This window comes from Gymnoscopelus braueri (assembly GCF_963280865.1).
Source record: "Gymnoscopelus braueri genome assembly, chromosome: 14".
Taxonomy (NCBI): domain Eukaryota; kingdom Metazoa; phylum Chordata; class Actinopteri; order Myctophiformes; family Myctophidae; genus Gymnoscopelus; species Gymnoscopelus braueri.
Window position 1 is genome coordinate 28,449,120 of NC_137619.1, and position 25,000 is coordinate 28,474,119.

General features: G+C 45.5%; 2 protein-coding genes across 2 annotated transcripts in view; both read left to right on the top strand.

Moving 5' to 3' along the window:
* The window catches only part of camkmt (calmodulin-lysine N-methyltransferase), a 140,906-nt gene that overhangs the window by 56,112 nt on the left and 59,794 nt on the right, over window positions 1-25,000 (top strand). The window lies entirely within an intron of this gene.
* Window positions 22,488-23,699, top strand: LOC308099992 (kelch domain-containing protein 3-like; the record flags this gene model as incomplete). Its single annotated transcript, XM_080448893.1, has 1 exon — window positions 22,488-23,699. The coding sequence occupies one exon, from the start codon at window positions 22,488-22,490 to the stop codon at window positions 23,697-23,699; it is 1,212 nt and encodes a 403-aa protein (XP_080305019.1).

Sequence of the window (25,000 nt, forward strand, 5' to 3'; positions counted from 1 at the left end):
TGTGAATGTTGAAAGTGCTGAAATAATACAGCGTCTTGGGTTCGAAAGGGAGGAAGCACGGTATTTTACTTCTTGCAAGTCTGTGCTTGTGATTTACAGGCCTTGACAACGCTGTGTAATTAAAAAAAACAGCTAGCATTAGCGTAAAACACTGCAGTGAAACCAAAGTCGGATCTCGACACCCCAAACCCACCCTGTTGGCGCTCCTTGCTTTGTTGTGAAAAAGGTCGGCTTTCGAATGCCATCCTATCGCTGAGCTCTTGTATCATTTATAAGTGTGGTTTTGTCAACAGTCTGTCGGTCACATCTTTTCCATCTTGAGGTTAATCCCACTGAGAGAGAGCAAGGGAGAGAGAGAAAAGGAACGAGAGAGAGAGAGAGAGAGAGTGGGGATACAAAAACCTGAATATTACCGGAGCTTAAATCTCCACACTCACATCTCACACCTTCACACACAGAGGTTTGCATGTCAAGATAAGGGAGAGGTAAAAGGAGATGCACACACTCACTCTGCGGGACTGTGTGGAATACACATTTCATCCGTTCTATAGAGGCAAGCATGTAGGCACATCACATGTTCACTCGCATACCCACCCGCAAGTGGAGACGGGCATAGAGGAGCAACAAAAGTGTACATTATGCACGTGCACAGACGCATACAGTCCACATACTCACAGAGACAGGCAGTAGAGCTCATCTGTATGCTATCTGTAGTCTCTTCTCTGCAGTAGGTAGATAAGTGCCATAGTCAAACCAGTGAGGGAGAACAACTACAGTATATAGACCCTGAGCTTCACCCCCCCCCCCCAAAGCCCTGCAGTGGCCCTGAGTGTTTGTGCCTGGAGGTGGGTGGGGGTTGCATTGTACTGTATGTATTTGTGTGTGTTTTGGTGAGACAGCGTTGGGGTCTTAAGATCAAAACTGAACTTTAAAGTTGTCTGAAATTCCTTTTTAACTAATTCAATTTTGCGACCAACCTTGAAGCATTCACCTCCAAAACTTGTTGCCGCCGCTGCATAAGTCGTGATATTAAACCGCGTGGTTGTTTTTCATGCTAGCGATATTTGTACGGCAAGCATCAGCGTTTAATAATTTTGTCAAATGAGGGTCGTCTCCATTGTCTTGCTGTCATGATCGTGTGACCTATACTTTGTGACCTATAGAATTTTCTTGTCTCAGTCTACCCTCTCTGTCCCCTATGCCTTCCCTGCCTGCCCACGGTAACCGTACCGTATACTCTCGCATTTTATGTGAAGCCCCTGTGCCCTGGCCTAGACCCTCCCATGCCCTACTGTCTGTACTCTGACCTATAGCTGCCTCTTCTGTCCTACCCTGCCCCTACCTGCCCCGGCAACCATATCTGTCCTCATTATGTGGCTGATGTTTAGCGTGTCACTGATTTAAAAACAGCCACTGCACCTCTAACAGATAATTAGGCAGAACTCTGCTCTATAATAACTGGTGTCATTTTATTTCTGTTACGCCATTCTCTACTCTGTCTGCACCATTTTAGCCTACTGTATGCTCTCTGTGTGCCAACTACTAGTGGCACAAAACAATTAATGACCCAGCGCACAAATTTTGTAAATTTTTTGGCATCACGCTCACGGCTCCAGTCGCATGGGAAATCATTTATTTATTTTTTTGGAGGGGTGCATTGCATTATTGCATACTGCAACCAAGTTTGCGTTGATACCCCTATGTCTGTATCACTGCGCTGCAACTAACTATTCCTTCTTAAATGAATATTGAATTGTTTATTTTCTTATCCATGTTTTCACAGTGGTTCAGTTTAGTCTATGAAGCCAAATACTGGTGGCAGCGTGGCACCCACTAAGGCACTGGTTCTCAAACATTTGTGGGTTGCGGACCAATTTTTATGGGTTGCAATTTCAAAGGACAAAATATAGAAAAATAAATATGTGGTGAGCTTCTATTTTCACTAGTTTGGGTCGCGGGGAACCACTGCTCTAAGGTTCCAAATGACCATGTCCTCTGTAGAGAACTCCAACAGAACCTCAAACTGAGTTTTTGCTACCTTAAATGCACTTTTCAATTCCTGCAAACATAAACATGAATTATTCAGTACATTTCCATCAATCTGGCTGATGTGAATAAATGAAGATTGATTAGATTAGAAGATTATGATTGATTACTTTTTGGAAAGGTGACTATAGGAAGTCACTACATTAATTCTATGAAAACGTTTCCATATCTAATTACCTTTATTGACAAAAACTTGACAAAAAAAAAAGATTCTTATTTCATTAATCAAAATTTGATGTGTCTGTGTGGCGCAGGGGTAAAGTTCCTGCTCACCACCGTGGAGATTTCATTCATTCCTCACTGTCTATGCCAGTGGTTCTCAACCTGTGGGGGTCCCCATGTGATTTTGGGGTGTCCCCAGATAACAGTTAAGTGACCATTTACGGACTTTACAGACCTTCTTAATACTTAGAAAAAGAGGAAAAAGACCATTACTGCGTCAAAAGTAATCAACAAACTATATTATAAAAACTTGTCAAACATTGGCATAATGTACACTTTTGTTGCTCCTCTATGCACGTCTCCACTTGCGGGTGGGTATGCGAGTCAAACATGTGATGTGCCTACATGCTTACGTCTATAGAATGGATGAAATGTGTATTCCACAGTCCCGCAGAGTGAGTGTGTGCATCTCCTTTTACCTCTCCCTTATCTTGACATGCAAACCTCTGTGTGTGAAGGTGTGAGATGTGAGTGTAGAGATTTAAGCTCCGTTAATATTCAGGTTTTTGTACAGAAAAACAAGCCCAAAGTCGCTTACAATAAGCAGACATGGCAAAACTGCCAGTAGGGGCTGACTTGCAGTGACTGGGGCTATGGGGGGGATTGCATTTTTTGGCAAGAAATTGCACACAAAAAAAACATTAAATCAAAGAAAGAATAATATGAATAATATTTAAAAGTTTCCGTTTAGCTTTTCTGATGCATCATAACTGGGATTAAAAACAATAGCACCTTTGAATGGAAACATGGCTAACGTCAGGATCCTCCTTGCTTTCTTCCCCCAAGATTCTTGTCTGGTCTGGTCTCTGGGCGGTGTGAACCAGACTAGTGCGATATCATAAAGAGACAGTTTGAAGTGCTGCATTGATCTGTACACTGACCAATAGACCCTCCGAATGCTGTAAAACCCTCCGGGGGGAAAATAACTCATTAAGACCTGAGGGCCGATTCTACAAAATGCCTTCTAAAAATCAGTAGTTCTCACACTTTCAAGATTTTTCAAAAATGTAAAAAAAGAAAAATCTAAAATGACACAGATGCTTTCCCGGTTTTAATGGGATAAACCAGTTTATCTCCTAGCAACATCACACTATTCTGAAGGCTGTCTTGGAGAGGTGACACTCAACTCTTTCTTTCTTTGTCAGTTTCTCTCTCTCTCTCTCTCTCTCTCTCTCTCTCTCTCTCTCTCTCTCTCTCTCTCTCTCTCTCTCTCTCCTATTCTGTCCGAATTCTCTCTTTTGCTCTCTTGTCTCTCTGTCATATCCGTCTTTTTATTTCCTCTGACATTTCTCTCAAGACCCAACAAATGCATGAGTTGGCTTCAACACCCGTCACCCACACACACACCAGCACTGTTTGGTCTATCCATCTTCATGCGCATGTGTGCCGTGCATATCTATGCAGGATTTTGAGTATGGCTTTATGTGAGTCTGTGCACCTGTCAATGTAAATGTGGTCCACGTGCAGATCTACTGATGTACATATCTGTACATATTTTGTGTGTGTGTGTGTGTGTGTGTGTGTGTGTGTGTGTATCGCACACACACACACACACACACACACACACACACACACACACACACACACATATGCATGTGTTTACAGTATGTGTACATGTGCTCCTGCATGTGGGTGTTTGTACAGTATATGAATCTGCATACATCTGTGTGTGTGTGTGTGTGTGTGTGTGTGTGCATGCGTGCATGCGTATCTATGCAGATCTTTGTGAATATATGTGCGTATGCTGCACACATCTGTGTATGAATGCATGCAGGTGTTTGTGAGTATATGCGTGTATGTATGTACACATCTGTGTATGAATGCATCCATATGTGTGTGTGTGTGTGTGTGTGTGTGTGTGTGTGTCCCTCCCTCAGGGGTTCACGTGTGTGTCCATCTCTATGTCTTCTCCCACACAGGATAAAAAGCTCTCAGCTGTGACAGCAGCTAAATCAGCCTCCGCCACACTACAGCCCCCTCCACCCCACTACCAGCTAACTACCATCACACAGCTGTCATTAGATGGAGAGAGAGAGAGAGAGAGAGACAGACAGAGAGAGAGAGTTGAAGGCAGAGAGAGGGAGATAGACATATGAGATTTGTGGGGGAGGAGAGAGAGGAGGCAGGAATAGAAGGCTCAACAATCTGGGTCACCGGATTCAGATGGCTGAGCACCAGTGATATGGTTTGTGATCAGTCACTTGAAGCGATGACTCTCCCTCTCCCTCAGCAGCACTAGCTGAGAGAACACATTCTTTAGACGGGTCCTGTGCAGGATGTTATCACACTGGGCTCTTTGCAAGGTCCCGTCTGGAAGTTCAATAAAAGCCTCTGTGTGTGTGGGGAAAAACGAATTTGATTTGATTTGATGACTAATAACTAATTTGGCCAAATAAAAGAGATTCTGCTGAATTCTGATTCTGTTATGGCGGCTTCAACGCATGCTCTTTTTCTAACTTAACCCATTAAGACCTGAGGCGATTCTTTAAAAAAAAACAAAATCATAACAGTTTTTGGAAAGAAATCGAAAAAAAATGTTTTCAAGATTTTTCAAAAATAGCAGATCTACAAGCTCATAGCGCGGCACTCGGTGCCGCGCTATGAGCTTGTATATCTGCTATTTTTGAATAGCCAAAGACATCTAAAGTGACACATATGCGTTCCAGGTATCAATGGATTAAAGTAAAATTCTTCTCCCCAAAATGTTAATTGTCTATATCTACTCGACCACAATGTTTATTTTCAATAAAATCTGAAAGATAAATACATCATTGTGCACATAATGAATGCATCATAATTTCAGTGACATAACGGCACTGATAACAGTGTAGATACCGATAAGTCATTTGTACACGCCCAATACCGAATATCCAACTGATATCATTACAGTTTTAGATTATGGCACCACAATAGCTAGCCCTGAAGTTATCACTGTAAATTGTAAAAGCTTATCTAAAGGCCACATTTAAGAGGGTCATGGGACAGTTCCTCACCTTACTGCGTCATAGGAAAGAGTAAGGGGACCACATTATACTAACATATTCCTATCTAATATACCTAATATTAGAAAGTTGAAGGCAACCGAACCTAACGATTAAGCGAAAATATACGGTTGACTCAGTTAATAAAACATCTACTGATGCACAAACTTGCAGACACATCATCAGTGTTGTTTCCTGGAGTCACTGGGTGTTTCGGGTCTTGCAACAGACACCTTCCTCCAGGCTACCCGACCGAGGCTGACCGGCCTGTGTCCAAGTGGCATGCTACTGCCCCCGCTGTCCCTTGGGGTCTTAACAAAATCTAACTATCGCGGTTAACCCATTAAAACCGGGAAGGCATCTGTGTCATTTTAGATTTTAGCGTTGGCTATTCAAAAATAGCAGATCTACAAGCTCACAGCGTGTCACTTTGTGCCGTGCTGCGAGCTTGTACATCTGCTATTTCTGAACGCTTTTGAAAAAATCTTGAAAGTGTGAGAACTACGGATTTAGAGGGCATTTTGTAGAATCGGCCTCAGGTTAAAGGGGACCCTACCCCGATTAACCTCTCACACTAACCCTACGGTCGCACCATCTCATAATCCAGGTAGGCTACCCGTTTGCAGTTGTGAATCGGAGGAGCTAAGTGGCTTTGAGAGAGGCTAAGTCCCTTTAACGGATCAGATGGCTCTGCTATATGCCCCATGCAGGCTATAGCCTTGTATTGGATGAGATGGGTCTTATATACTGAGCCTTCCTTCCTTTCTTTCTTTTACAGTCCTTTCTTTCTTTCTTTCTTTCTTGAAGAAACACTGGAGACTGACTGAGGTCGTAACCCCTCTATGTGTGCACTCTACACTGATTATTATTTTTATTTTTATTTTATTTTTACCTTGCACCATTTGATAGGTGTAGCCTATTTAGAATTTTATCGTCCAACATTTGTTTGGGACTTTGAATGTTGGATTGAGTGTTGAAGTTCATTGGGAGAGAAACAGCTTTCATTCAGGGATGAATTGAAATTCATTTTGTAGTCAACGGCTTTTCATTCTATCACGGCTCACTGGAACGTCTATTGTGAGAAAAACTGAATTAGGTGTTTCTAGTAGAAGCCAAGAATTGGGGTCAGATGAAATTCAATGATGGCACAACACAATCTTCCAAGCCATTCTACTAGGAAATGACTGTTGCCCAACCCCAGCCTTCTGTCAAGGTGGAGAGATTGCCGGTAAACCGCTGACTAACAAAAGAGACTAGGGACGAGACACTAGATTACAGCCCCATAAGCCCCTTGGAAACCTCAACTCTTTGAACACCAATTTAACCCCTAGTTCTGCGCCCCTATGTGTCTTTGTACAGTGTGTGTGCAGCGCACATTTATTTTGCTTGCATATGATTTTATTGTCTCCGCCGAAGGCCAGACGTCTGAAGTCCGTTCGTGTGTCTTATTTGTCAGAAGGAGCGAGTGCATTCTCCGGCAGCGGCAACAGCCGCAGAACGTCCGCGGAACTTCCGGTGGAGGAGCGGCAGCTCCCGGCAGTGACTGCCGGCGGTGGAGCGTCAGCTGCCGGCGGAGCAGCGGAACTGCCGCGGAAACTGCCGGTGGAGGAGCGGCAGTCGCGGAACTGCCGGTGGAGGAGCGGCAGTCAACTTCTTTTTCCGCCGATAAAGTATAGTTTTGGACCATGACGGAGGCGCGCCGAATCAGCAGACCTTGAGGCCAAGGAGTCGCGCCCGAGCGCCTCCAGGCGCGAGTGCCCGCGACGACCGGCCGATGGTCTGCTATTCGACTAAGCGCCGTCCGAGTTATGTACCGATAGGCACAGAATCGTAAATAATATTGGTGGGGACTGCGTTACACAAACGCAGCACACTCCCAAAGCTGACGCCACCGGCAGCTCCAGCCGCCACCGGCAGCAGCCGCTGCCGGAAAATGCACTCGCTGTCCCTCTTATTTGTGTGTGTCTGTGCGCAGCTAATCTCCAGCACCGCTGGAATCTGCAAGTCTGCAAGTTTGTATATGGGCTGCCTATATATGGGCTTATCATGTGAAAGGATATTTTCGATATCTTGATAGTGACCTTTTCATATTCATTAAATGTATATAGTTTCGGAAAATCTGGTACTATATTGCCCATCTCTAGCCCTATTTTCTACGCTGATATTTCAACCTAATGTGAGGTTCTCTGCCAGGCTAGAACCAATGTTCAACGGCCAAATTTACACACAGCATACCAAAACCGCTACTAAATATTCTGGAAGGGGTTGTGGTAAATAAATAGCAGGCAGGAGATAAGGGATGGTGGGAGGGAGGGCTTCTGACAGGTAAACGGAGAGGAAAGAAGAAGAGGGGAGGAGCGCATTTTGACAGCAGGGGTGAGAGGTCAGATGTAATCAGCAACGCTGTAATTCCCCGCAGCCAGTCAATTCTCTGTTTGTTTGTTTTTAATATTCTCTCCCCCCCTAAGTGTGTGTGTGTATGTGTGAGTGTGTATGCTGTGTGTGTGTGTGTGTGTGTGTGTGTGTGCGCGTGCGTGTGTGTGTGTGTGTATGTGTGTTGAAGGTGGGAGGGGTCAATTGAGTGAAGAGATGAGAGGTTGACTATCTGATGGCGTGTGTGAGAGTGCAGTTCGCCTGCCGCCAGCTCATACTCTGCCTGTTAGATTAGCTTATGTTTTTCAAACCGGTTTGGATAAATGTTTGCATTTATTTCCTGTTTCTGTTGTTTGTGTTTGTGTGTGTGTGTGTGTGTGTGTGTGTGTGTGTGTGTGTGTGTGTGTGTGTGTGTGTGTGTGTGTGTGTGTGTGTGTGTGTGTGTGTGTGTGTGTGTGTGTGTGTGTGTGTGTGTGTGTGTGTGTGTGTGTGTGTGTGTGTGTGTGTGTGTGTGTGTGTGTGTGTCTGTGTGTGTGTGAGCAAATATATTTGGAAAAAAATCTCTGTCTTATTTACCTCCACTGGCCAATCCAACCCTTCCCCTTTGGGCTGTCAGTGTCAATCATTCCCATTGCCATGGGGATGCTTAGCTATGCATTAACATGGAAATAACGCATTATGTATGCTTGAGTTTGTACGTTTGCCACATGGCATATGTTATGTCTCAGCACCAACGTGCCTGGAGTTTGTGAGTTAACCCCATTCTGTGTGTGTGTGTGTGTGTGTGTGTGTGTGTGTGTGTGTGCGTGTGCGTGTGTGAGAGAGAGAGAGAGAGAGAGATAAATGTTGCTGTATGTACACTGTCTCCTCGTCTCTGTGTTTGTGTGTGTGTATGTGCGTGTGTGTGTGCGTGTGTGTGTGTGAGAGAGAGAGAGAGAGATAAATGTTGCTTTATGTACACTGTCTCCTCGTCTCTGTGTTTGTGTGTGTGTGTGTGTGCAGCTCTGGATCACAAACACATGTCAATTACAACCGTCTGAATCCATGCCCGCTTGATGACCTTAGTTATGTGACACGAGACCCCAATGCCCACAAGACACACACTACCAGCCTGTGTTATCATCCTGTCATCCAGTCATCATATTGTTGTGCGTGTGTTTGCTTGTTTTGTCTGGGAGCATGGGTGAGAAAGCAACGGGGTTGATAATTGGACATGTCCTTTGAACACACACACACACACACACACACACACACACACACACACACACACACACACACACACACACACACACACACACACCCCAACCTCCCCACTGAGGAGCTATAAACATGTAAATGAGAGCAAAGGCCATTCTTCTCCCCTTCGTTCAATCACTCGTCGCTCTGTCCATGCTGCCGTCCGCCACCCCATGCGGATGGGACGCGTGGCCCTTCTCTGGCAGGGACACGGCCTGAACCCCGAGGCCAGACTCAGGGTCTCTGCATGGCCATTAGCATGCCTGGCAGGGACGGCATGGCGCGTGCTGCTGGACATGACACTTTTCCTTTTTTCAAAATAGTCTGGGAAGCAGTTGGAGGTTCAGTGGCTTGCTCTATGACACTTCGACACAAAGCCAGGATCGAACCGGGGATCTTCCTCTTCCAACATGGCTGCTCTACCTCCTGAGACACTGCCCCCTAGCTGAAGTCTGATCCCAGTCATTCGCTTTGCAGATCTGGTCTAGAGAGGATACAGAAACGGTCTGTGTATGTGCATGTATTAGGGGTGCAACAATTAATCAATAATCATTTTTATTGATTAGAAAAAACTATGTATCGTATAAAATGTATTCGAATTTTTATTCAAATACATTTTTAGGGAAAACTCCCCCCCCCCCCCTTTTTATCATTTTTTCATATTTTGAATACAGTAACATAAATTGGCCATGAAGTCCAATAGGGCTGCAACAATTAACCATGCACTTTCAACCTTGCATCCCTATTTTGGGCATGTCATTATAGGCAAAAATCTTTCAAATTTGCAATATGAGTGACCTTGGCGATCGATACAATTCGAGATTGACCACACTTTGTTCAAGTAGAGTTTAAGTGGTTAATCAGACTAATCTATTTAGTCGAATATAAAAAATCTAATTGAAATTGTACAATTGTCGATTCGCTGACATATACTAAATAAAAAACGTTTTATTTGATTAATAGAAAAAGTGATCGATCGAATAATCACTAAAAGAAAATAATATAGTTGCAGCCTTAGTGTATGTATGTGTGTGTGCAAATTACTAAACCGGATCAGTAGTAAATAGAAACCAAGCTTTCCACCAGTACTGTCAGACAGACAGACAGACAGACAGACAGACAGACAGACAGACAGACAGACAGTGTAGTCAGGCAGTATAGGCAGTATTGTTGGCTACAGTGTGCTCGCTAGTGACAGTATTTCATCCACACAGATAAGCCTCCATCAGGATCCATACACCGGCAATTGTCCCGTCTGGGAGGCCATGGAAGACGCAATTTGAGCAAAAGAAAATGACACCTCAGTGGAGGAGAAAGAGATTGAATAGTGACGGAGAGAAAGAGAGGACAGAGAAAGATAGGAGGGGGGAGGTGGTGAAAAAAAGAAACATGGTGATTTACACAAAAGTTCAAATGACAGGGAATTGGACACAGACACCTGGCTGTGTTATTATATCAACACCAACACACTTCTACACCGGAGGTGGCGGTGGGGGGGGACTAGAGATGATCTTCCTCAATACAAACAACAGCCCTACCCCCACTCAACACCTTGCAACCACCTTTTTTTAATTTCTCCCTTTGTCTTCTTGTGGCAAAAGTGGGGACCATCAATTTACCCTCATTTGTTTTTTTTGTGCTTTTTTAAATGCGGCCACCTTTGCCAATTTGTTGTCGCTGTGTCGTCAGCTGAGTGTGCGTGTATGTATGTGTGTGTGTGCTTGTGTTTGTGTGTGTGTGTGTGTGTGTGTGTGTTGGGGGGTGGTCCAAGTGGAGTGGGGGAGAGAATGAGAGCGGGCCGATTTGATGGATATTTGTTGATATCTAGAGGCACCAGGGCCCTGATTGCCTAACATTAAACCAGCAATAACACACCAATCATCATACTTACATCTCCACATGCCAGACAGACGTATTTGATCAAACTCCCTTTCTCTCTCCATTCTGTCTCCCTGTTGTCTCTCTCTCACTCTCTCTCTCCCTCTCTCTTCCTGTCGATGCCTTGCTCTTTTCTCCTCTCTCCTGACATGCTTATTAGCCGGCATCGATCTGCGACGGTCAATTGTCAGCTCCTCTCATCCGCACCGTATTGACAGCATAATCAGGGACAGGAATGGGAGGGGCTCTGTGGGTGTGGGCAGAGGCGATTAAAGACAAAATGGGAGGGATGGAGATGACGATAGTCAGATTAAATTTGCTGTGGGCAGGTAAATTATCGGCTGCTGGCTTGTTGGGCCCCAGGTGAGCTACTCATACCTTGCGGATGTAACGATCAATGCCCCGAGCTGGGACCGAACCCCGGACTTCCTGCTTGACAACCTGCGCTCGCAACCCGTTGCGCCAATAGAGCTGAGCTAGATTGGCGGAGCAGTTACAGGTGGTTCTTTTGTGGGGTCGCTACACTACCCCCGCCATTCGTGAAGCATGTCCTCGCACAATGCGGCTAAGTGCGTCCTCGCTCCTTAGCTGTCACCCCAAGCAAGAGGAGTGCTCCACTTCTGACACCAATGTACTGTAGTGATCAATGCACAAGCTGGGATTGAACGCTGTACCTCCTGCTCGACAACCCACGCTCGGACCCAGCTGAGCCAATAGAGCTGAACTCGATTGGCGGATCGGTTACGGTGGGGTCTTTTGTGGGGTCGCTACACGGATACGAGCTAGGAAATGTGGAAGACTGTGTGTGTGTGTGCGTGTGTGTGTGTGTGTGTGTGTGTGTGTGTGTGTGTGTGTGTGTGTGTGTGTGTGTGTGTGTGTGTGTGTGTGTGTGTGTGTGTGTGTGTGTGTGTGTGTGTGTGTGTGTGTGTGTGTGTGTGTGTGTGTGTGTGTGTGTCAGGCTTTAGGGTCAGGATAAAAAATGGCAAAAAAAAAAGTTAGAAATGCCATTTATAAAATTGCCATTCAAAAATGTCCTTTAATAACTAGCATAGTAATATAAATGTGGAATATAGAGCTCAGTTATAGAGTGGGGAGTGTCACGTCTCGTCTCATCTGTCCTATGTAGCACTTTGTTGTGACTCTGCCATGGCCCCATGGAGAACCCCCTACTGCCCTGACTCGCTGCCCAGCTTCAGGGCTCTCTCTCTGGGGACAGTAGCAGCTGGCATGCCCCCTCGCTCGCTGGAGGGCTGGCGCCCATGTCGCATCTCCTTCGCATCCCATGCACACGTACACACACACACACACACACACACACACACACACACACACACACACACACACACACACACACACACACACACACACACACGTACACACACACGCGGCCTCTTCTGCCTATTAAGTTTTAATCAGGCACTTTGCTGGGCATCTGTTAGGGGCATCTCTGTCCGCTCTCTGCGTTAAGGACCTGTCGCCGCTGGTTAGGAGCCATATAGATCTGCTGACTGATAGGCCCCTGGCCCACTTAGCGCCTGACATCACCTTCGCCTGGCCATCCACAAGCAATATTCTAGTCAAGTTAAAACACAAAATCACTGCAGTTTTATACTTCACTTTTTTTTTTCTTTTTCACTTGGATCTAGAGGACAGCGCGTCCCCTTGAGAGGTCCCTAGAGGTTTAGTCAAAGTTACGAGTATCAGTTTAACCCATTAGCTCATTGACTGCCAGAGTTAAAGCATCGTCTATAGCTGCCTATTTGGCTGTGCTCTTCATCATCATCATCATGATTCACAGGCTGCGGAACAGCGGTGTCTAGCGTAAACCACTGAAAACACCACATGACGAGGGACTCGTCAATGGCGGTGTGAGCCTTGGGCCAAATGATGAGTATTACTGGTCAATGGCAGTCAATGAGTTAAAAGGAAAGGAGGAGGTCAGTTGACTGAAACCTTGAACCCTAGATTCAATATTCTTGAGCGAACATTTAGCGAAAATAGCAGATCTACAAGCTCTCAAGCTCTTGTGAGCTTGTTGTAGATTTGGTGTAGAGGGAAAAAGGAGTGGACCAGTAGTATACTGTAGGGTTGATTTATGTGCGTATTCAGGGAGTAAACATAAACCTGTATATGACGCCATTTATAGTAGATGGAAAATGATACCAATTGCCTTCCTGAATGGTGTCGTTCTGATTCAAGTTTACACACTCACTGATAAAAAAGATGCATGGAGATCTGATTGTGTGTGTGTGTGTGTGTGTGTGTGTGTGTGTGTGTGTGTGTGTGTGTGTGTGTGGGGGGGGGTGTGGGGGTGTGTGTGGGGGTGTGTGTGTGGGGGTGTGTGTGTGTGTGTGTGCGTGTCCGTGTACACACATTTGTGTGTGCATGTGTGATTTTGTGTATCATCACACTTGATAACCGTGAAAAAAAAGCACCAGAGAGGGATGGGGGTGAGAGAGAAAGTGAGAATACTGGAAAAACCTGCAGAACATCACATCACTGAGAGAGAGCGAGAGAGAGGTAACAAGGTCACCTTGACAGGTACTCTATCGATTAGAGATAACAACCCACTCCAGTCCAGATATGCGTGCACACACACACACACACACACACACACACACACACACACACACACACACACACACACACACACACACACACACACACACACACACACACAGACACACACAGACACCCTATTGAGTGAGCAACCTTTATTGAATCAGACAGGTGGAAGCTGGCAAGTTTGTATGGTGGGTTCACGGCGGGAGGAGGAGTGCACATGTATGGGATCCCAACAAAGGGCACCACACACACACACACACTGTCACACACACACACCTTCCCCTGGGGTTTTGGGGTGACAGTGACAGGGACAACTTGAGCAGCCGTTGGATGTTTTTTTCTCAGACAAGAAGAATTAGCAGTCTGCCAGCGAATCTTCTCTCCTTCTAATATCTGCCTGTCCACTCTCTCTCTCTGTGGCTGCTCCGTTTTCAGCTTCCCACCACATCGCTTCTGTCTCCTGTCACCATACACGCACACACGCACGCACGCGCGCGTGTACACACACACACACACACACACACACACACACACACACAGACACACACACACACACACACACACACACACACACGCAGCGTTTGTCTCCCCTGTCAGCCTCTCTGTGCCTGGCTGACGACTTAATAGCTCCCAGTGAGTGGATTTGAGCACTCCGCCTGTGTGTGTTTACACGCGCTTGTCACGCCCGCAATATTCATATGGTGATGAGAAATATTCATTTCTGGAGGGGCGGGCGGCTGAGGGAGGGAGGGGAGGGTGATGGGAGGAACATGCACACGTCTTCGCTGTCCTTTCGTCCTATCTGTGATTCCTGGTGTCCTGCATGCAGTATGTCTCTCTCTCTTCTCTCTATCATTCATGTGCGCCTTTATTCGGTTCCCCCTCTGGTCCACCTTCATCAGTGTTTGTTTGATGTCAAGCCGTCGGTGACGGCCGCTCTGAACTACCTCCCCAGATCCACAGTAAAACCCTCAGTGTGAACCAAATGAATTAATTCTGGAACAATCCTACTAAAGACATAAAGAAAGACGGACGTGGACAGACACAGGTACAAAGAAAAGTAACAATGTCTCGTTTTTCTTTTTACCATTTTCACTATTACTACAATGAAGTGTAACAGGTCTAAATGGTTAACCCATTTAGACATGAGGCCGATTCTAAAAACACCTTCTAAATCCTGACTTGAAAAACTTCAAATATTTATTCAAAAATTACAAAAAAATTATGTTGCTATATACTGTACATAGCAACAAGGGGTTTCCGTCCTGAAAGGTTTAGTTACAAAAAGCGGTTCCCGCCCAAAAGGGGTTAAACAGACTAATCGATTTAGTCGATTATGAAAAACCTATTCAAATTGTCGAGTCGTTGATATATAATAAATAAATAAATAAACGTGCTTCTCGATTAGTCTGTTATATTATATATTATGTTGGTTATTGGTTTTAAATATATATATAAAAACAAATATGTTTTTAGTTGCCCAGCCCTAATATCTTGTCAGTCAAACCTCTCTCTGTGTCTTGCTGTCTTGCTGTCCTGCAGACCTGCGGGTTGGCTGCCACAGGCCCCATGCAGCACTTATCTTGACACCGGAGCAGCAATCACACAGAGGGAGATTGAGCGCTGTTCATTTTGTGTCAGTGTGTCTGTGGCGACCAGGGACCAGAATGCAAACTCGCACACACACGCACGCACGCACAGATTCATCCGCAGCAGAGCTCACTCAATCACCCCGACCCCTGTTTAAAATGAATGGATAATATCATGCCTTTCTCAGTCTCCATTCCGCTTCTCTTTCTCTCTATCACTCTCTCTCTCTGTGTCTATCAGACTCTCCCTCACCATCTCTCCCTCTCTCTCTCTACCAGTTTATCACAGCGTAGTTCTGTTTTGTCTGATATGGGGCACCAATGCATTTTTATTCCCTATCTCATATAGCTGTTCTTTATTCAAGGCAGTGTGAGTGTGATAGAGAGTTTGTCTTGGTGAAAAAGGCGTGTCTTTGTCCTAGAAAATATAGGCTGTGTGCGTGCGTGCGTGCATGCGTGTGTGTGTGAGTGTGTGTGTTTGAGTGCACGCGTGCGTGTGCATGCGTTCACTAAGTGCTGCTCCCTGGCTTCCTTAAGAGTAAATCAGCTCTTTAACTAAGCAACACAATTTGTAACCACTGGCAACCAGCGAGCCAATGACATACCTCAGCTGCCTGATTGACAGCTGACTTTGTCCTGGTTTGCGCCGGTAACTCGGGGCAACAAATTGGTCTTGTCGGGTGATGATGGAGTGACTGATGCGTGTGAGTGTGTGTGTGTATGTGTGAGGCGGTGAGAGAGAGTGGACAGGCAGACAGAAAGAACGAAGAGAGCTTATCCCTCCCACTCAATTACTGACCCTGACTGTGTGTGTGTGTGTGTGTGTGTGTGTGTGTGTGTGTGTGTGTGTGTGTGTGTGTGTGTGTGTGCGCGTGTGTGCGTGCGCGCCGCCTGTCCCTCCCTTCCACTCATGCCCAGTTCTGACAGAGGGCCATTGTATGTCTGTCTGCTGTCAATTACAGTCTAGTTCAATGTAGTTAGTCCAGTCCACTCTATAATGTCCATTAACACCACATACAGTTAATAATATCTGTACATACTGTAACTCTCTCTCTCTCTCTCTCTCTCTCTCTCTCTCTCTCTCTCTCTCCCTCTCTGTGTCTCCCGCTCTGATTTGTTCCAGCTTAAATCCTGGCCTGCTCAAATATTTCTTCATCAAAATGCTGAGTGGTGTGGCTAATTAGATACATTAACTTTTGCTTGGCTCCTGTTTAAACAACAGGGTTTCCCCACAAAAGCAGCCTTAGCACTTTTAGAGACAAGGCTGGAGAAGTGTCGGCCCTCTTGGCTGAGAATTTTCAGCAAAATATTGCATTGTGTTGTTAAAGTTAGACACTGCCATTAACACATTGGGTGCCAGCATTTTTTCATAACAACTTACGTTGGGTGCCAGCATTCTCCCCATTGACTGCGTTTTGCTGTTTAAGGCTCTAGACTCCACGAGGAGCAAATCCATGTAAAAAAAAACATCCATTCATGTTGCGCGATGACCCTGGCTACAGCCTGGAACGATAACATTTCACTCGCGAGTTACAATGGGGGGGGATCACGCATCGCGCATGACCGGTTTTCCCCACCGGAAACAGATTCGGAGATATAGGTGTTTTAAAGAAGGAAATAGACAGGAAGTGGATGGGAGCCATGTTTTTGTTTCCGGTGATCTATCTGGCCTATCCTTCTCAAGATCACAATGGGTACTCCCAGAGCTGCTCTAGCCCCGCCCGTGTGGAGAAAAACGAAAAAAACAAAAAGACATATTTCACGGTCTGGACCGTGTTCGGCACCGGACCGCTACTCTGCGCAGACACGGTTCAGACCGTGTTTGGCACCCGATGTGTTAAGAAGAAAAAAAAACACCACTGCTGAGGTAGAGGACAGATTTAACTAGAAAAAGGTCTCCGCCAGGTCAGGTAGGTTATTTTGGGCCAGCATTGTTTGGAATTAAGCAGGATGGAATACGGACAATCGGACAGATCCGTCTTGATCACTTGACTATAGAGATAATGTGTACCGATTTGCATGATGTTTGAACAAAATTTGTATGAGTAATATCAAAATTGGCCTCCTATTGGCACTATAACAGGACAATGTGAAAAGGGTGGCATTTCTTCATTCTAGTGGGAATGTGCGTGCAAAGTTGCACGGCAATCGGACGCTGCGTTTTAGATTTGAGGCATTTTGTTCAAAAAGAGCCACTCCTACAAACTTTAGATGCCAATCTTAGCCAATCAGGATGGAATATGAAAAATCTGACAGATCTGTGTTGATCACTATGACTATAGAGATAACGTTTTGTGTGATGTTTGTACAAAATTCGTAGGAGTAATATAAATGTGTCGGTCCTGATGAAGGTCGAAACGTCGATTCAATAAAGAGCTCCAGACAGTGTGCAGGACCTTTTCCTTTGATTTTATTATCAGAAATCACATTAGGAGTAATATAAAAAAAATAGTTTAGCAAAAATCGGCCTCCTGGTGGAGCTATAAAAGGCCGATCTGAACATTTCTGGGCAGAGGTTCTGCTCTGGCATCCAGGGAGTGTGTGCTTTGATCAGGCCAACGGTGCCGGTGATTAGCTGCTCAAGGAGGGACGGACACACACACGGACGGACAGACAGACAGGGTGCAAAACATATAATAGTCTCGGCCTGGCCTTGCGGAGACAGTGAAGGGTGCACTTAACACACATTGTTTGTTTGTTTCCATCACCTTTTTTTGAATATAGCAGCGTTTCTCAGCCTGTGGGCCAGGGCCCACTGGTGGGCACATGACACAAGCAGACGCGTGCACACACAAAGAAAGAGACAGAGACACCGGCACACATACAGTACTGTACTGTATGTCACGTCATGTATTGTACCCTTACCATTTTGTCCTACCCGATACCGATTCCTAACCCATAACTTGCTTATCGGTCAATACCGAGTACTGATTCGATACCAGTGTGAAAACTAAACAAATCTAGGACAGTGGTTCTCAAAGTGGACCATCTGGGTTCCTTGAGGGCGGTCCATTTGGTTCCACCGCTTAATCCAAATTGTATGCAGGTCCTTGAAATGAAAAGGTTTGAGAACCACTGATCTAGGAATAAATAAAAATTCCATTAGTAATTGTTAAAGTTAGTAAAATAATAAGTGTATTTAACAGCAACATCAACTGAATCAATCAAAAATATGAAATATCATCATGTGATAAATGATGTGGTATCAGAATGGCATAGACTGGCATACTGTCCGATACCGATACCGATACCAGCATTTTAGGCAGTATATCGGCTGCTTTTACGATACTGGTTTCGGTAAAGCAACTCTATTGAAGAGCCCACAAAACAGACAGAAAGACAGAGCGACTGCAGCACCTATTACTTGCGTACGGGACAGACACGCCCAGGTACACACACACACACACACACACACACACACACACACACACACACACACACACACACACACACACACACACACACACACACACACACACACACACACACAATGTGCACACCTACCCTGCACCCAAATCCCCATTTCCATATGAATTATTAAACACAACCATCTGTTCTTAATTACAGCGCCATGCTCTCTGTAGGATGGGTTTAGTAGTAACAAACTAGTGACAAACAAGCACACACAACACACACAAATGCAAGCACACATGCATACACACACACACACACACACACACACACACACACACACACACACACACACACACACACACACAGTTTGTTTTGTGTGACATGCACACACACAAAAGTAGGTCTTACTGTAGCAGTAAAGTTGTGAAAGCAACTGTACACTGTGTATCAATGAATAAGTGCTCATACTGTAAGAGATGTTTCTGATCTGTTGGAGTGGCATGTCTGCCCGTGGACACACACACACACACACACACCCTCGCACACCCTCGCACTCCTTTTTCATTGACCAGTGATGATGGAGGTAGTCCTTGTGAAAATAGTCAGTGAAACAGAGGGCAGTTACATTATGTTTCAGCGTAGCTGTATGAGCATTGCTTTTGTCACATTTGACAATGGACCACTCCGAGGAGAACCACGACAACTTGTGTGCATGCAAGTGTATTTCTACCTGCCTTTCTGTGCATATCGTTTCTTTTAAAAATAAATACATTGTCAATTTGTCACAATACTCCGATTGTGCGAGAGTACAGCGGCAAACGGCACTAGTCACCCACGCTTCCCACTGTGAGTTTGACCTCGCCATCTCTCTCAGTCTCCACATTGCCCACAGAAACGGCCTTCTCTGACTGTGCACCTCAAAGGAGGCACAGGAAGAATGAGGAAATGGCCCGTGCTTAGCAGCTCAACACGCCTGCCCCCCCATAACCCCCACCCCCCTCAACATAGCATTAGTAGGCCGGTGAATAGAGCTGTCATGGCTCCCCATCTCCAGGGAGCCAATGATCTACCTATAGGCTGTATGGAAACCGGTGAGCTACCGTGGACCAGAATGGGAATTGTTGTGGGCTGTGTGGAAATTGCCTGTCCCCCAAGAACTGGGATACTTAATGATGCCCCTCCTGCCAGCTTTTTGGTGTTTGAATCCTCTCTTCATCGCATCAAGTCAAAGCTCTCTCTCTCTTAGGTGCTGTAGGAGGTATTATTCTGAAGAGGTCTGCCCATTCCTGTTGAAACACTCTTTGATCTTGCCGCAACGCAATCACATGTATTGTCATGCCTCATCAACACCCATTATGAGGATTCAGTGGTTAGAACGATACCGTAGTGTTTGAAACTATTGGTCACCAGATGGCAAGCGTTACTTCCGCATTCTTCTTGTTCCTGTTGTTATCACTGAGCACACAAATAGAATTACAAACCAGCTGTATTTGTTTTGGCAATAAATGACATGAATATTGAATATTCTCGCGTCGTAACTCTCTCTGTCAATAGTTCTGGGTCTGGGTCTGCCAGTCTGGCCAGATAATCCATCTAAATACATACAGAGAGAGAGAGAGAGAGAGACAGAGAGAGAGAGAGAGACAGACAGACAGAGAGAGAGAGAGAGAGAGAGAGAGAGAGAGAGAGAGCGAGAGAGTGATAAGCTTACAATTTGCAGCCACCTGTTGTGCTCTTTTAGAGTGTAGAAGGAGAGTAGGGCCCGGATGTGGAGAGAGAGATGCATACTGGAGACTGGTTGAGGGATTGTGAGAGTGCAATGGAGACAGAGAGAGACTTTGAGAAAGAGATGAGTGAGGGTGTTAGGGGTAGAGAGAGAGAGATGAGTGAGAGGGTTAGGGAGAGAGAAAGATGGGCCAAATGGCTTTCGGTTCCCCCTGAGGTGAACTCCATTGGCTTCCAAAGGCCTGTCTTTGTCCGGAGCTTTCACTGTGATTAGGGTGTTCGAGTCGACAATTCACTTAAGTCCTCTCTCTTTCTCTCATGATCTCTCAATATCTCTCTCTCTCTCAATATTTCTCTCTCTCTCTCTCTCTCTCACACACACACACACACACACACACACACACACACACACACACACACACACACACACACACACACACACACACACACACACACACACACACACACACACACACACACACACACACACACACACACACACACACCTTCTCTCTCTCTGTCATGCTCTCAGGGTAAATAACCTGTTTTTTGTAATGCAGTTGAGCTCAGCAAGGAGCCTTTCCCCATAATACCACTTAATTCCCTGTGTGCCAGAAGCAGGTAAATGGAGAGAGGTGGAGAGAGAGACAGAGAGAGAGAGAGAGAGAGAGAGACGGAGACAGAGATAGAGAGACAATCAGAGAGAGAGGGAGAGAGCGAGACAGAGAGAGGGATCCCGTCCCTCTGCTGAGAAGCTCATGTGAAGTAAGTGACATTTGAAATGGAATAGGTACAAGGGGCTCTGAAAGGTGGGCGAGTGTGGTGTAGTGTGTTTGTGTGTACTGTATGTATGTGTGTGTGTGTGTGTCTACACATATGTTTTTGTGGCATTCCGAACCGGTTCATGGAACAGAAACCAGAAAAACGTTTTCCCCCCATTAGCACATTCATTGTCAGGTATTAATTAATTAATTCATCCACCACTGCCAGCGGTTTTACCTTATTTTGACGATCCCCAGAATTTTTCGATCAATGCGGATGTAAACAAACGATGTCTCGGTGGAAAGACAAGTCTCTCTTCTGTCCACCGGGGAAAAAAATTGTAACCACGATCGTCGTTCTGTAGTTATCGGCAGTTGAATATAGCTCGTTATAACAAGACCAGGAGACCTGGTTCTGCCAGACCCAGAATAAATTCCTAGTACGTAACACACCTACAAACCACTTTATAAGTTGAAATCTGAAGATCAGAGCACTACGTCACGCTAAGCTTGGCCAATCGAAAAGAGGGACCGGGAGGAAAAACGTTGAACCGGGAGGAAAAACGTTGACCGGGAGGAAAAACGTTGAACCGGGAGGAAAAACGTTGACCGGGAGGAAAAGAGGGACAGACAAAGCCTCATGTAGGCCTGACCCCCTGGGTCTGGGAAAAACACAATCTGGGAAAAGAAATCAGAGATAAATGTATTTTTATAAATGTGATAACATTGTAGTGGACGGGGTGAAAATGTTTTAGATGACGTCATTAACGGGTGTATCCTTCTCTCGAAGTCAAGGCATCATTCATAGGTTGGCAAAGAGCGCCCTCTAGCGTAATCACTAAAAGCACCAGATGACGTAATATTACGTCATTGCCGGTCAAGCGGTGGATTTAAGATGACGTAATATTACGTCCGTGGCAGTCAATGTGTTAACACATTAACCGCCAAGACCGTAGTCCTACGGGCCGTTAAATCCAACTGTTAAGCGCCGAGACCGTAGCCCTACGGGCTGTGGTGCTTTTTCGATTTTTTCGATTTTTTTTTTTTTTCAATTTTCCAGGGGGACCATTTTCAGTGTAACACCACCCGAAATCGACCGGAAGTGCGATCACGTTTTTTGTTTCCTGTCTGCCTTCATTCTAAGTCGTACACAAAAAACCCCTGTAAAAGCTGTACAGGACATGTAGTTTTTCATCCTCGCATTTCCCATGTTAACATAAACGATCAGAACTCAAACATGGCGGCTCCGTTTGACACGCGGTCTCGACGAGTAGACACCAGGACATGTGCCCGTTGTTTACAAACATTGGATCGGGCAATCTAAAGGATTTTAACGGGGCCTATGGCGACCTGAAAAAAACAAAAAACAACAATAAAACCTTGGCACTGGTGAGTACATTATGAGATTAGCCCTTGGCGGTGGATGTGTTAACAATGAGTTGAATATTTATGTCCAAACCCCCAAATGTCTATAGATCTGCACACGCATCTGCATGGAGTAATGTCACACCTAGTGCAACTGTAATTGGTACTTAATACTTATCTTAATTCTTAATTTATCTTAATTTACTTGATGGGCATAACTGTTGTACGCCTTCCCTGAATGCCAACACAACCCATGGCGGATTGGCCCAGCTTTGTGTGACATCTGTGCCAATGTAGCAATATAAGAGGTAGCTCGCGCAACAGGACTCCATTCTTTTACAGAGTGAGGCTCCGTGAATTGAATTCTATGCACTCTGGTGCCGCTGTGTGATATGTTGCGCTGGACGCTGCATTTGAAAGGAGGACCAGAGAGAGACTACGATCATGCTGCTGTGGCAGTGGGGCACAAGGTGTACTCGTTTGGAGGCTGTGACGGGGAGACCAGCACTAAGAGGATCGACGTGTACGTCTTCAACACAGTGTCTTTGCGCTGGACGAAGTTGCCTGCAGTAACAACTGAAAGTGGGGAGCTTCTTGAGGTTCCCTCCAGGCGCCACAGCCACACCGCTGTGCTGATAGAAGACATCATCTACATCTGGGGGGGAAGTACTTACACAAGTGAGTACACTAACGTACTTTATGCATTTGACGTCAACACCCACAGGTGGTTCAAGACCATGGTTTCTGGGTGTGTTCCAGTGGTGAGGTTTGGCCACTCAGCCTGTGTCTTGGGGAAGGCTATGTATATTTTTGGAGGATATACCGACCAGCTGACTGGATGCACGAATGACATCTACAAGTTGGACACCACCACAATGTTCTGGACTTTAATTAACACCAGAGGCACTCCAGCGCCAGTTTCATTCTATCACTCTGCCACCATCATTGGGACAAGGATGTTTGTATTTGGTGGCCATGGGGACCAGGACAACAACATCAGAGTGTTTGACACAGACACCAACAGCTGGCTGAGCACGCCTTCTGCACAGGTTATTCCAGAAGGGCGTGCATTACATTCAGCCTTTGCTTACAATGAAGAGCTATACATATTTGGTGGCAAAAATTGGCAACTGGTCAAGACCTTCAACGATCTGTGGAAATTCAATCCCGAGACCTCCTCCTGGCGGAAGGTTCAGTACAAGGGGAAAGGCCCATGCTCATGGATGTATATGATGGGCTGTTGCATAGTGGGAGATCGTACCATCCTCTTTGGAGGATACCGATACACATCCGTTCCAAGGGCTGTTGAAGACCATGGAGATGACGCCAAGTTGTCTGACCTGTACATCCTAGACCTAAGTCCTAGTCTGAAGACATTATGCAAGCTAGTAGTTATTGGGTACAGTCTGGAGAAGTCAGGGCTACCACACGACATCAGGTGGGAACTGGAAGCCATGACTACTAATTGCAAAAATAACATCCCAGATGACGACGACGACAGAGAACAAGTTCCAGTTAATGAAACGGAACGAATGGAAACTATAACAGAACAAATGGAAATTCTAGACAATCAACTCAAGGAGATGTCTCTCCCATCTGAATGATGAGAGACGGATCACATGAATGTGCTCAGTGATACCCACCAGCAGGAACTAAGCAGCATTATAAAGGAAAATAGAGACTACCAACTGAACTGTGCCAGGGCAGACATGGCTGCAAAGGAGAAGGTCTCTAAGAATAGAAACTTCTATGACCAGTTGATCTCCATCAGGAATGAATGTGGAAACAAAGAGATGCTTTGGGAAAAGGAATGGACAGTTACAGAAGATGACTCCAGGAAACAGATGTTTGTAAAGGAGAAGTACTGGGAGTAGGAGAGGAAAATGACTGCAAAGGTGGAGACCTTTGTATTTTTTTTAATTATCTTTTTTCGGTCAAACTTGCATTGAAGGTGATTAACCAATACTTTAGAAAAAAATTATTCGAATCATGTGGATCTCTAGATGTGGATCTCAGGATCCACATGAGAACGTTGTGGCTCGAATGTGCATCTCGGACATCATGTGGCCAGCCTGTGACACCAGTCATTTATGATGTCAGTCGTCTATGACGTATGACTCTAAATGTGGGCAAGGTTTCAGGCAAGGATCACAGCCTCTTTGACTTCAGATATAAAATGTAAGTTAAATATTTCTAAAAAAAAAGCATCAAACACACAGTATGTGTAAAACATGTTTTTTTAGTGGAGGTACTTTTATATTGCCACTTTTGTGGCAGCATGCGTACAAGGTTTGGTGTTGATCAGTCCAGCAGTTTGCAAGATTAGCTGTGGTTGTCAAACTGGTTGTCTGCTGTCACCACTCTATATCTCTCCTTGCACACAAACACACGCACACAAACGCACGCACGCACGCACGCACGCACGCACGCACGCACGCACGCACGCACGCACACGCACACGCACACGCACACAGTCTAGATGACAGTGTCAGAGGAATAGAGGCCGATACAGATTAGGGTATAGACCAGATTATGGTATAGGTCGCCTGTCGCCCCACACATAATAGACACTGTAGCCATGGGAGGTGAAACCAATGCATCCATAACCACACCTCTAGTTGAGAAATCCAATTCCACTTGTTTTCATCTGGACAATTGATCTTGTCTGGTGTGAGGGAGGCAGAGGGAATATTGTCAACAAATAGAGTCAAACCCTGGCAAAACTACACTAGCCTGGTAAACCCGAGATTTCCGGAGGGAGGGTTTACCAGGCTAACACTACACAACCACCAAGGCAATTCAAGTGTGTGGAGGTGTGCGAGTATCTCTGTCCATGTATGTGTGTGCATGGAAAGAGGCACAAAATGGTGCCTCTGGCAGGTGTGTGTGTGTGTGTGTGTGTGTG